The sequence below is a fragment of the Staurois parvus genome, unplaced genomic scaffold, assembly GCF_062004578.1.
Source record: "Staurois parvus isolate SC_StPar_1 unplaced genomic scaffold, SC_StPar_1.0 ptg000104l, whole genome shotgun sequence".
In the NCBI taxonomy this organism is placed as follows: domain Eukaryota; kingdom Metazoa; phylum Chordata; class Amphibia; order Anura; family Ranidae; genus Staurois; species Staurois parvus.
Window position 1 is genome coordinate 6,480,858 of NW_028317900.1, and position 13,640 is coordinate 6,494,497.

The 13,640-nt window shown below is 41.7% G+C and overlaps 1 protein-coding gene across 5 annotated transcripts in view; it reads right to left on the minus strand.

The window, feature by feature from the left end:
* MEIS2 (Meis homeobox 2) overlaps nucleotides 1–13,640 on the minus strand; it is a 192,027-nt gene that overhangs the window by 37,283 nt on the left and 141,104 nt on the right. For all 5 annotated transcript variants that reach the window (XM_089671299.1, XM_089671297.1, XM_089671296.1 and 2 more), the window contains exon 9: nucleotides 11,305–11,381. In XM_089671299.1, coding sequence (XP_089527425.1) covers nucleotides 11,305–11,381 — 77 coding nt within the window. The remainder of the gene's footprint in view (nucleotides 1–11,304; nucleotides 11,382–13,640) is intronic.

Sequence of the window (13,640 nt, forward strand, 5' to 3'; positions counted from 1 at the left end):
GAGGCCTAGTGTTTACAACTGTAATTCCTACATCTTTTACAGCAAATGCTATGTATTTAATGAGGTATCACAGATTCGCTGAAATATGCATTTCATTCCCAATTTAGAACCAAATAAATGCTCCAAGCATAAAGCAAACAACATGTTCATGTGCTTCTCTCTAAAACCAACATGCACTGGCAATGACAAAGAGGGTGAGGACTTTATCTGAGTTTGCACTCACCTGTAACCCTTTCACACACTCTTTTCCGGCCTCTAATCGCTCATTATCTCTGCATGATGATTACCTGCCAATCTGCTGCACAGTTTTAGTTCCTGGGACTGTCACCTTTAACCAGAATCAAACCTCAGTTTGCTCCCAGCTAATGAGCCTGATAGCTTATCACCACAACTTGGGGAGAGTTTCAAGTCTCTTGTTTACCTTTAAAGGTGACAGATATGTTGCCACTGCTTATAACCACAGTGTATGTTTGTGTGTGCACATGCTGTACACTGTACAATTTTTTAGTGTATTCTTTTTATTTCAATAACTGGAAAGATACATATCACTCCCATCAATTGAGTTACACAATCTAAAATCATAATAAAACTCGCGATTCAAGAGATTCAATTAAATTCAGTGAAAAAGGATCAAATCTATTTCTATAACAATATTTTGCATGGTTTTAACCTGTACAGAAGATATCTATGAAAAAACCCCAAAATATAAAGCACTTCAGGGATGATCCATTAGGCACTGCTCAAAATAAATAAAGGAACACTTTGAAAACACATCAGATCTTAATGGGGAAAAATATCAAGTTGGATATCTATACTGATATAGACTGGGTAATGTGTTAGGAACATAAGGATGCCCCATCGTTTGATGAAAATGAAAATTATCAACCTACAGAAGACTGAATTCAAACACCCCCTGGAAATCAAAGTGAAAAAATTATGCAGCAGGCTAGTCCATTTTGCTGAAATTTCTTTGCAGCAACTTAAAATGGTACTCAGTAGTTTGTATGGCCCCTATGTGCTTGTATGCATGCCTGACAATGTTAGGGCATGCTCCTAATGAGATGACGGTTGGTGTCCTGGGGTATTTCCTCCAAGATATGAACCAGGGCATCTCTGAGCTCCTGGACAGTCTGAGGTGCAACCTGGTGGACCGAAACATGATATCCCAGAGGTGTTCCATTGGATACAGGTCAGGTGAGCGTGGGTGGAATTCAGTGGTATCAATTCCTTCATCCTCCAGGAACTGCCTGCATACTCTCGCCACATGAAACCGAGCATTGCTGTGCACCAGGATGAACCCAGGACCCACTGCACCAGTGTAGGGTCTGACAATGGGTCCAAGGATTTTATCCTGAGGTCTGCGCGTCCCTCAATGGCTATGCCTCTCCAGACCATCACTGACCCACCACCAAAACAGTCATGCAGAACGCTGTCACAGGCAGCATAATGTTCTCCATGGCTTCTCCAGACCCTTTCACATCTGTCACATGTGCTCAGGGTGAACCTGCTCTCATCTGTGAAAAGCACAGGGCGCCAGTGGCGGACCTGCCAATTCTGGTGTTCAGTGGTAAATGCCAATCGAGGTCTATGGTTCCAGGCAGTGAGCACAGGGCCCACTAGAGGATGTCGGGCCCTCAGGCCACCTTCATGAAGTCTGTTTCTGATTGTTTGGTCAGAGTCATTCACACCAGTGACCTGCTGCAGGTCATTTTGTAGGGTTCTGGCAGTGCTCATCCTGTTCCTCCTTGCACAAAGGAGTAGATACCGGTCCTGCTAATGGGTTAAGGACCTTCTATGGCCCTGTCCAACTCTCCTAGAGTAATTGATTGTCTCCTGAAATCTCCTCCATGCTCTTGAGATTGTTCTGGGAGACACAGCAAACCTTCTGGCAATGGCACGTATTAATGTGCCATCCTGGAGGAGTTGGACTGCCTGTGCAACCTCTGTAGGGTCCAGGTATCGCCTCATGCTACCAGTAGTGACACTGACCCTAGCCAAATGCAAACAAGATAAAAACAGTCATAAAAGAAAAAAATGTCAGTGGCCTCCACCTGTAAAACCATTCCTGTTTTGGGGGTTGTCTCATTGTTGCCCATCTAGTGCACCTGATGTTAATTTCATTAACACTAAAGCAGCTGAAACTGATTAACAACCCCCTCTGCTACTTAACCACTTGCCTACTGGGCACTTATACCCCCTTCGTGCCCAGGCCAATTTTCAGCTTTCAGTTCTGTCGCACTTTGAATGACAATTGCGTGGTCATGCAACATTGTACCCATATGAAATTTTGATTCTTTTTTTCACACAAATAGAGCTTTCCTTTGGTGGTATTTAATCACCACTGGGTGTTTTTTTTGCACTATAAACAAAAAAAGAGCAAAAAAAAAAGTTTTTCTTTCTATTAGGAAATTTTGCAAAGTGGTAATTTTTCTCCTTCACTGATGTGTGTTGATGAGACTGCATGGATAAGCAACACTGAGGGCACTGATGAGGTGGCACTGGTGGGCATTGATGAGGCACTGATGATGCTGCACTGATGGTTACTGATAAGCAGTGATGATGGGCACTGATGGGCGACACTGACAGGTGGAGCTGACTGACTGCACTGATTGACAGCTCTGGCTAGCAGCACTAATTGGCGGCACTGCTGGGCGGCACTGATGGGCAGCACTGATGGGTGGCATTGCTGGAGGGCACTGATAGGTGGCACTTCTGGGCACTCGTAGGAGGCACTGATGGGCACTGGTGGGAGGCACTGATGGGCAGCACTGCAGGGCACTGATCATCAGTGGCGATCTCCTCTGTGAACAGCTGACGGCTATCGGCAATACTTTCCTCACGCAAAGTACTGCCGATAACTGGCAACTGTATTTACTCCGTGATCTGCTGTGTCATTGGACACAGCTGACCACGTGGTAAAAGGCCACTGTGATTGGCCTTTTACCTCATCACTTGATCACGGAGATCGCCAGTTGTGCGCTCCTGGGGGCGTGCGGGAGGGCGCGTTCTGGGAGGACGTCAGACGATGCCCTCCCAGAACTGGGTAACGGTGCTGTAGCTGCCATTCAGCTAAAGCGCGGTTGCCAAGTGGTTAACTGACAAGATCATTATCCCAGGAGTTCAATTGACTTGATGCTATACTCTGATTAAAAAGTTATCCTTTAATTTTGAGCAGTGTACAGTCTATTACTACTTGCTAGCCTGGATTTTAATCGGTAACAGATATGTCTTCACTACATTTAGTGCTGTACACCAACAGTTCTTTTTTACTGACATCTTTGCTTAGTATTAGAAACCAAGATTATTATAATCAGTAAGCTTATGACAAGGGAGCCAATGGGACCAAATAGAATGGGGAAACAAAAGTGAAGCTGTTCCCCATAGTGACCATCAGACTTCTACATAAATTATACCTGGACCTCTGGTCCAATTACAGTTATTTGGCAGCTTGCAGTTCTCCCAGTCTCCCCAATGCCAATTTCACACTCACCTGTCCCTGATGAAACAGGATACTACCAAACTTTCTACAGAGCTGCTCATCAAAATTTTCAGAGCTGGGCCTGCACTATCATTGTGCACTCTAATACCTATGAAACTAACAGCACAGAGTATGATATCTGTATATGAATGAATGGAGAGTTCAGAGTGCATGTGCAGGCCCCACTCACTGGATTTTGAAAAGCAACTTTGTACCATCATCAGCTAAGGACAAATGAGTATAAGACTGGCGAGGGCACAGCTAGCTTCTACATATTGTAAGTATAACTGGACCTTTATCAGAGCAACCTAAGGCCTGCCCATTGATGACCTTCTTCTGACTGTTATGCTTACCTTTTAGTTTTAATACGTTCTTATTCCCCAATCACAAACAAGCATGGAGATCAGGAAAGTCAGAGGTCTTTATGTGTGTACTGTGCCGGGTCTATTAGATTGATTTATCAAAGGCAAATAGGTTTTTCATGTTGCAAAGGAAGATGAACTCTGCAAGGAAATGCACCCTAGAGTTTAGTAAATGTGGTAAACTTTTACTTTGAAATGAATACCCTCTCTATTTTGAATGACACACATGCCCAATACCTGAAGGTTTGGAAACCATGGGTGGCTCATAACGACAATTTGAATTGTTGTCGACTTAGTGATACTGACCTCCATACTCTCCATCACAGCCCTGCAGTTTCATCCTACAGGATTCCCCCTTTCTTCCCAATCTCTTTTTCTCTACTTTTCTTCTTCTTATCAGTTGTTTTTTGGTTTTGGGTCTTCACTGGTTTCTCTCTTTATTGCTGGCTTGTATAGAGAACTTGGACCACCTTCCCCCACTGGGTTTTGATCCTTTGTGTGCAGATGCCATGTACTTGAGCATGTTTTGAGCGATCATGCATTCATGTACTGCTTGTGACAGTGTCATTGACAGTGGTTGTTACATCACCCGTTTGCCTTGTACTGCCTATGTAGTTGTAAGCCTATCGTCCCATTTCTCTTTTTTTTCTATTGTCTCATTGGCATCTCTTAATTTTTGTGTCATTGTCTTTTGCTTTCTGCAATTTTATTTTTTTTTTTTTTAAATCTCAATAAACACTTTGTAAAAGAAAAGAATTTCCAATCATTTGCAAGGGAAATAAAAAAAAAAACCTGCATTTTTGCTGGCATATGATTGGATGATGGAAGTCATCAGATCTTCACCTCATTTACTAAACTCTGAGGTAATTTGCCTTACAAAGTACAACTTCCCTTGCAAAGTGAACAGTCTAAGCCAGGCAATTAGCATTTGCAGAAAGAGGAGTCAGCTTTAATTTTCCTAGAAGATAACAGATGAATTTGTAAATCTATGTACGTGACAGAGACAGCTGAAACCTGCATGACAGGTGCACTTTAATTTGCCTGCTTTATAAATGGGAAACACGGATGAACAGTTCTAACACCAGCATGAGGTAGTAAAAATACATATTACCCTTACACAGTCCCAATGTTTTTATCCAGCTCTATCAGTAAGAATTTCTATTTATCTTGAATTTTTCAAGAGAAAAAGAGCAAAAAGCAATAAAACATAAACTCCTAATAGAACATCCCCATGTCCAAAGAAAGATGGATCTACAAGCTGGAAATCTCGGCTTTGCTTTCTACAGTGTATCAGTCTCTTCTGTAGGTTAGCAGTTTATTTCTGCATTAATCACGTTGACAGAACCAAGGCAACTCAATTTTCTGCCTCCCTAGCTAGGCGCATCACTTTCTGTACTGCACTCAGCATGGAAATGGCTGCATCTAAGCTGTGGTTACTGCTTTAATTGAAATGCTATCCACACTATAGGGTGCATTAAACTCTGATAACAGCAGTTCCTGTGGCCAACCTAAGTAGCTTGATAAAAAAAAAAAAAAAAAAAAGAAGCGGAGGGAAGAAAAAAAAAAATTGGCCAACTGATAAGTCAGACAAACCAGCTAATTCTCAGAGCGTGTCTCTCATTGTGATCCATAAAAATGGGGGGAAAAAATGAATCAGAGAACCACGAAAATCAATTGACCTGCGGGTGGCTCATCAGGAGCTCAGGCTGATAAAGCTAACGGCTTTGTTGGTGTCTGACTGCCTGCACACCACAGATAGAGCACTTTGTAAATGAACCTGCTTTGATAAATATATTAAGGGAAGCTGTGAATAAAAGGCAAAGGCTTCTCATTTGTAAATACAGAGCCAGCTACATGGAATTAGAATGATAAAATAGAGTCCCATGTAATTAAGTTTGTATTAGTACTGAAATCCGTGCAAATACTCTCTCCGAATTCTGAAAGAGAACTGTCGTTTCAATTAATCTGAACATCACCCCAGAATGTCGGGAACAAAATTAAGCCTGTGATAAAAACCGGGCCTGTATTTTGATAAGTAAATCCAATATCATTTTTCTGCGGCTCTGATCGTTGTCTGGAAATCCTGCAGCTTCTCTGCTCCCCCTCCCTGTGTTTCTCTCCTTTAGCCCTACAGTCAGGGCTAATCCACACAGAAAGGTATCAGGCTAATGCTGGCTAGGAGATATCAAAGCAGGTCGCGTGTTGTCAAGATGGACTATGAAATCACAGAACACAAATCACAGCAACCTGCTCAGCATCTTCAGAGCCTTCTCTCTCCACTGGAGGCCCCCATGCTGGTGACTCTACATCACAGATCTCATCAAGTCTGCTACTACAGCGAGAACTAGAATTACAGAGAATGTGGATAATGACCAATACAAGGGCCACTTGCTCTTTAAACCTTGTTAACTGGCTGCACGAAGACTACCATACACAGTAATACTACTGTACACAACTAGGAAATATTTTAAAGCCCATCTAAATATATTCCAGCTTCATCAAAACAAAAGGTGTGAAAAGTATAATGCGTTTTCTTTAAAAATCAGCTACAGCCTGAAAAGTCTGTGTACTGACAGTATGCTGCAGAGTGGGATCCTGTGCAGAAGCAGTGGTCTCTCTGCAGAGGTTTGACACGCCACCCTGCTAAGTGAGAGCCAGAGCTATCCAATCAGCAGGGGGCATGAGCTTCGCTGATGTCAGAAGCAGATCTCTCCAATCAGCATGGAGTATTAGTTTTTCTGGTTACAGAGCTATAGGTCTGACTCAGTAGAGGGTGTGTTGGACCTTTGCAATGAGACCACTGCTTCCCATGGAGAGTAAGACTCCCACTCTGCAACATACTGACAGGCGACAGGTTATTCTACTCAGCCTGTAGCTGCCTGAGAAAGAAAACAAACATGAAGACATTGAAGGCCTTTTGGTTTGATTCATTTGGAATGTATTTAAATCAGCTCAACACTGGTTGTAAAGTGGTTGTAACCCCTTATATATACATCAGTTGAAATGACTGGCCTCAGGCGATACTCAGAGATTAAACAAATTCTCCTACATAAGTTGTACTTGTTTATCTGCAGTATTCTCTTCTTTACATCTGTTCAAAGTGCTGAATTTATAAAGCTTGTCTGAGAGTTCCGAAAAAAAAGGGGAGGGGGGGCTGAAGTTACACTCTGCAGAGCTCTGTAAGGAGAGGTCTTAGAGCTGATTGGAGAGAAGGGACACATCCCCATCAACACAGCTCACAGGAAAAGAACTGAGGCTCTTCTGGGGGTCCCTCCCCTGTCACCTTCTTTTCTTGGTGTCAGGAAAACTTGTCAGAAATTACTCATGCAGATAACAGAGCAATGAAGCAGCAGACAGAAATTACATTTAGTGCTCTTATTGAGACAAGTACACACTATAGAGGGATATACTTTTTCATGTTTCATGTGTGAGGTTTACAACCAGTTTAATACGAAGGACAGAATTCTGAAGTATTCCGTTACAAATAATATGAGTTTAGTCTTACTACATAGACTACTGAAATCTAACATATAGTTGTTATGGGTATCTATGCATTCTTTGCTTTTTCACAATGATATTAAATAATAGCAGACTTGGGTTTGTGGAAAAAAAAAACTCTTGAACTGTGGTTAAAAGGTGGCAAAGTGTAAAGTAAACTGATTACAAACATTTGCATCTGATGAAAGCAGCTAAAGTTATATGCAAATCCTGACTTTTCTAAAAATGGAGCTTGGACCCACCCCTCCCACAACTACACTGATTCTTTAACGTGATGGCAGAAATTAAGCGGGGTAGGGCAGTGGTCAAGAGCAGTCAAGCTTGGCATAAAATGTCAGGAGCCTGCATCTCTGGATCCATTGATCATTTTCACTGAGGGTAACCTCTGCTTATATGTGTTTTTACCAGCTGAAGTGCCCAGGAGAAGGAGTTAAAGAAGTTCCAGCTGCCCCTTGTATCAATATATTTACAAAAATGCATTGTATTTTATTTTTAGCCCCATATAGTTCATGTTTTTTTAAATTGTAAAGCGTAGGGATCTAAGTCACCGACGTTTGTAAAGTGCCTTGATCTAGAGTAAGGGGACCTATCTTAAAATCCCAAAAAGTCAGTAATACAACAGATAGTGAATACAATTTAGACATTACTAACCCCTATGGTACCATGGGATCTAATAAATAGTAGTGTATAATACATGTGGTGTGACCGTACTTCCAATGTTCTAGAACAGGCTTCTCACACATTCCCCTATTTTGGAGTTCAGTGCAGGAAAAGGAATTAATATATGTCATATGCTAAGTGGCTGCATTCTGTCTCTTGCCCTTTCCATCTCGGTTGCAGTGGTGTATTTGTAGCATGTTTTTAATACATAAATTGCTGGTCAAGGCTAAGTGGGAGTATGAAGCGCTTCCAGATGATTATGAACATGGAGGTGCACTGAAATATGGAAGCCAAGAGCCCCTGCTGTAGAAAGCATAAATCAGCTTGTTAAAAAGCAACAGCAAGCAGCTTTTAATCAAATGTCAGAGACTGCAGCATTATGTTTTTCCTCTCTCATTAAAAAACACAGCCTCTGAAAGCATTATTGGAGCACTGGAAGAATTGCATCTGCTGTCCTCTACTGCACACCTCACCATCCCTGCTCATTTGTGTACAAGGCAGGCAAGGAATCAATGCCTAAAACTGCACACTTCAGCAGCCTCAGTCATCCCTGTGCAAGGAGGTGGAGGATCACTACACAGACTGGAAATCTCACCGGTCCCACTAATCTGTGTAAAAGGCAGGCAGGGGTTCCCTGCAGAGGCTGCACACCTAACTAGTTTTATGTCTGGGAAGGTTCTCATTGATCCAGGTCATGATATAGCTAGTAGCAATAGTTAGACACATTCATCTGGACTTGTCCTGTAATGCTGCTGATCTTTTCTGTAATCTTGAGAACATTTAGGGCCTTATCCAAGCATGGACCAATGTAAGTATGCATATTCTGTACCTAGATGATCCCCATGGAAGCAGAGAATCCCTGTAGTACCCTATGGTTGCTACAGTGATCCTCGCTATCTTCCATGTCCCATGCCACGAGGCTGCTTTGCTCCATAGTGAACACAAAGGATCACTTGTTCAGCCTGGGCGCCATTCAGAGAACACCCTGTATTTTTCTCAATTAATACAAAGTGTTCTCTGAGTAGACAAGGTAGAGATCATAACGTCACTTCCCCACCTCTCCACCTTGACCAATCAGAAAGAAATGCTTTCAATTGAGGAAAATTCAAGCTGTTCCCCAAATGGCATAGAACCTGCAAGATAGTGTGGATCACTGTAGTAGCAGAGGCTAAGTAATTCTCTGCTTCCACAGGTATGGAATGCATACTTACATTGGTCCACACTGGACTAATGCAATTTTGTAAAAAAATCTGTACCTGGAATTCAGGTTACAGCTAGCCACACATGGCTAGATTTTTCTCATTCAGCCTGCAGGCTGAACAAGAGAAAATGAATAATTTCCCCCATCCACGCTAAACAGCATGGATGGAGGAATCTCCACTGCAAGCTATTGTATTCAGGCAGCTGTGGTGATAGGATGCAGTCACTGTTTAGTGATAATTTATTACATGTAGTGCCACCCATAGCGTTTCAACAGGAACAGCTTCACTAATCAATGTAACAAAGCAGAGAATGACAAAAAAGAATACTGGACTTGGTGATTGGAGCATAAGAGAGGCAAATAATTAGTACAAAGACTTAACAGCTCTCCAGTCTGATTTATTTATGTAGGACAGAGACAGAGGATGACCAAAGAACAGACCTCACCAATCCCTCCACAAATTAATGTAAAAGACGGTGGGATCACTATAAGCACTGTACACCTCACCAGCCCCCCAAACATTAATGTCCAAGGCAGAGTGGATAATTACAGAGACTGAACCCCATTGCAGCCCCACTAATCTGTCTACAAAGGAGGTAAAGGATCATTGCTGAGAGTGCATAGATCACTAGCCTCACTTATCACATACAAATAACATGAGAGCTGTTTTTCAATGCCATATTTCAAATTTCCTGTGCAAACCCATGCTTAGTGAACCCTGTGACTCTTTCTTCAAAAAAAAAAAATCTGCCTGTCATACTGATCTAAAATTTTCAATACTTCCAGGGTAACAGACCCACAACAAAATGCACATCAGAAATCCTGACTTGTTCCTTGTATTGCAGTCAGAGGATCAGCATGACTGCAAGGCAGCTAGCATTTTTAGAAGGTCAGCAGTGATAGTCTCTGTTATTTTTATTCAGCACATTTCATAACATTTACAGAGCATATTAATATTAAACAGTTTTATTGGTTAGCTAATTTGGGTGGAAGTAGCCAGAATGCAAAGTTCAATCAAAGAGGTGTTAGTGCTGATTCATCAGCTCAGAACTTTTTTTTTTTTGTACAGAGTCAATGAAGAAATGACGACACCCAAAAGGTAGAGGCGCTTAGCTACTCGTCTAAACCTTACCTATATGATTAGCCCATTGGAATTCATTTTAGAATATGTCTTTTATAACGACACATTGAAATGAAAGCTGTCACCAGGAAAGGAGGCTGTTTTACCATGCAGCAGTTCACTTTTCTAGATCATGTAACATTCTACTGTCAGTTTTTGGAATATTGTTACAATCTAAATCGGCTGCAGCCATGTTGATGTTAATTATCAAAACTGGGCAGCACAGTGGCTAAGTGGTTAGCACTTCCACTTGGCAGCATTAGGGTTGTCAGTTCAAATCCCAAGCACAGCACTACATGCATAAAGTTTTCTTGTTCTCCCTGTGACTATGTGGGTTTCCTCCGGGTTTCTTCCCACACTGCAAAGACATGCTGGTATATCTACGAATGTGAGTTGTGTATCTTAAGAGTGTAAGCTACTTGAAGGCAGGGATATGAATATACAATATAAATATCCAGTGTTGCATACATATATTGTATGTGTTGGAGAATTAAATAGACCATAATAGCTCATCATTCACTGTTGATTTGTCTTCAATGTCATCAAGAATTCAAACACACTCAGGTTTATTTACTAAAGCTGGAGAGTGCAAAATCAGGCTCACGTCTGCATAAAAACCAATCAGCTTCCAGGTTTTATTGCCAAAGCTTAATTTAACAAGCTGAGGTTTGAAGCTGATTGGTTTCTTTGCAGAACTGAACCTGATTTTGCACTTTTAAATAAACCCCAATGTGATTTCAGTGTTTCAGAATACAGTATTTCAGTTTGCTCAGCACAGGCATCCTGCTTTGTATGTGACATATTTTCATTGTTATATATCAACTGGCTCCTACTTCTTGATTTTCATACAGTGTTCAATAGTTAGTGGTTGTAGACAAGAAAACATTAACTTGCACGTATTTTCTCAGCATTCTGCCATATAGCGGATTATATAGGTGCATTATAAAACACAGCTTATGAGTGAAAACTATTTTGCTCAACTTACCAGTTATTTACTTGCAATATAGTCAGTCCTGTATCTTGTGCTAACTGTTTCTTCTGTTCTTCTGAGGGGTATGGATGCTGCAATGAAAGAAACACAAGTGTTTAGGAGTGTATCAACATGCAGTTAATTAGAACATGAATGTATGCGAGTACATCAGTGATTAAAGTGCATAAAATCTTAACGGTGAACTCTATTGGTCTGTTAAATATACCACCGAACCATTGAAAACATTTTGTCAAATTCTATGAGTCCAAAAAAATACCTGTTGATCCTTTAAGGGCTTGTTCACACTTATGGTTGGAGGGCATTAAGTCTCCACAGTTGAGTCACGCCTTTATCGCCCCCAAGCTGCTACCCCCTTTAGCTGCAGAGGCATCGGCTTCAAGTGTACACATGCCATGACCACAATACTTTGCTTCGTGGCTGCGACAAGAATTATACCCCTGTTGCTTTTGGCAGGTGTAGTGTGCTATTGTGGTGATCAAGTGGTTAAAGCAGGCAATGAGGAAACAATACAATGCCTCCTCATGGCTTGTCAAATGCTCTCTGGAAATAGATCCGAACGCGGGTTGCTTTTCAGAGACCAAAGCTTGTGTGAACGAGCCCTTAGAAACACTGTGCACTGATAACTTCATGTGCTGTCTGCCTGGGTCGTATTCTTATCAATTACATTGTTTCCAGCTATTCTTGAGAACTACAGAACCCTTCTGTTCTATGTTATGGAGAAGGAGAGGAGGTTATTGTAGTCCTGCCCTAGGGTGACAATGCTGCTTCTCCATAGATACAGTACAGTGATTGAGGCCTATCACCCTAGGAAAAGATTTATGTTGATGGCAGGATCACTGAATAAAAATAACAGAAAAAAACCTGAAATAAGGAAAAACGAACACAGCCATCACATCCAAAGACTGGTAGGCTACAGTGTACGTTTGTTTTGTTATAGGCTTAGATAGTACTTACATTTTATTATCTGCATTAGAAAACAGTTTGATAGAATTTGGTTCATGTATGCAATGCATAGCAATATTCCTTTCTATACCTTTTACTCATAATGAATCAGAAACAAACGCATTAACAAATATTTGCATATCTAAACCAGTATTGTGTTCCTCCATGTACCAACATATTTAGAACTCTTTCTTCATTTCCTAAAAATGCTGCATACTCTCCTCAGCCCAAGAAAAAAATGTCTCCAAAGTTCATATAGTAAGCTGATTGTATAAAGGATTCAAAAGTTTTGTTGCATGAAAAATGATTGTAGTTTTGCTTGTTCTGCACATTGCTGTATGCTCATTGCCCTGTGTGGAAAGAAACACAGGCAACACAAAGACAAGCCATAAATCAGCGTTCAGAAAGTGGAGCAGTCAGTCTCCTTACTGCTCCTATGACATGGTTCTGTGAAAGGGCACTGGAGTCCCATCCCTTGTGTTTGAACTGCACTGTTTACACAGGCTGGAATGCTCCATTGCCAATACATTAGCCCAAGTCGAACAATAAATATCATCCATTCAGCACCGAGCAAACTTTTTCCGCTTCTATGAAGGAATTAGCAAAGATGGGCTTGGAGAGCAGCAATGCAATGGGTAATACAGCACCCCCCTCTACAACATAGCCGGATAGGAACTAAACCAACAGCTTATTGTTTTTGTGCCAAATGCATAGATATTGGGGCTTTGAGAAAGGAAAAAGACGCTAGGATGCAATTTGTGATGCAGAGCTGAGTGTAATAGTATATAATTGTGGCTAATGATACAGAAGAGTCCCTGCCTGCTATAACTGGCAGTTTTCATTCTTCGCCAGGCTCTTCGGGCACACGCACACTGGCACCAGACAGGGTTAATTCTGTTTGTGTGTATACTACCGGCTTGTAATATTCTGCAAATGTTAACACAGAAAGATGATAATGCCGAGTTAATATGGGTTAAGGATAAAATGAAAATACATTTTTCTGATTGCTGGGTGCTGACAATTTTTTGGCTTCCTCAGCAGCCTGTCTATTGAATCCAAGTAATTACACCCAGGCTTTTCCCTTGTCTGCCCCCTCTCTGCTCCTCCTCTCCGCCTGCCCATGCTGCTAATGACCTCCTCATGGTTATCAAAACCACTAATAGTCTTGGGCTCAGGCAAGAGCAAGAGTGGGGTATACTGGGAAGCTCTGGGTAATTTGCATGGGGTATACAGAGTATGCTCACACTTTCTGCTCCCCATCAGTGCCTGACTGTCAGGGGCTGTGAACAGCCTGTGTGATAAATGCTACCTCTAACCCACATCCTTCTCCCAACAATGGCACTGCCACCTATTCTCCTGGCAGTAATGGAGATAATGAATGAGCTCTG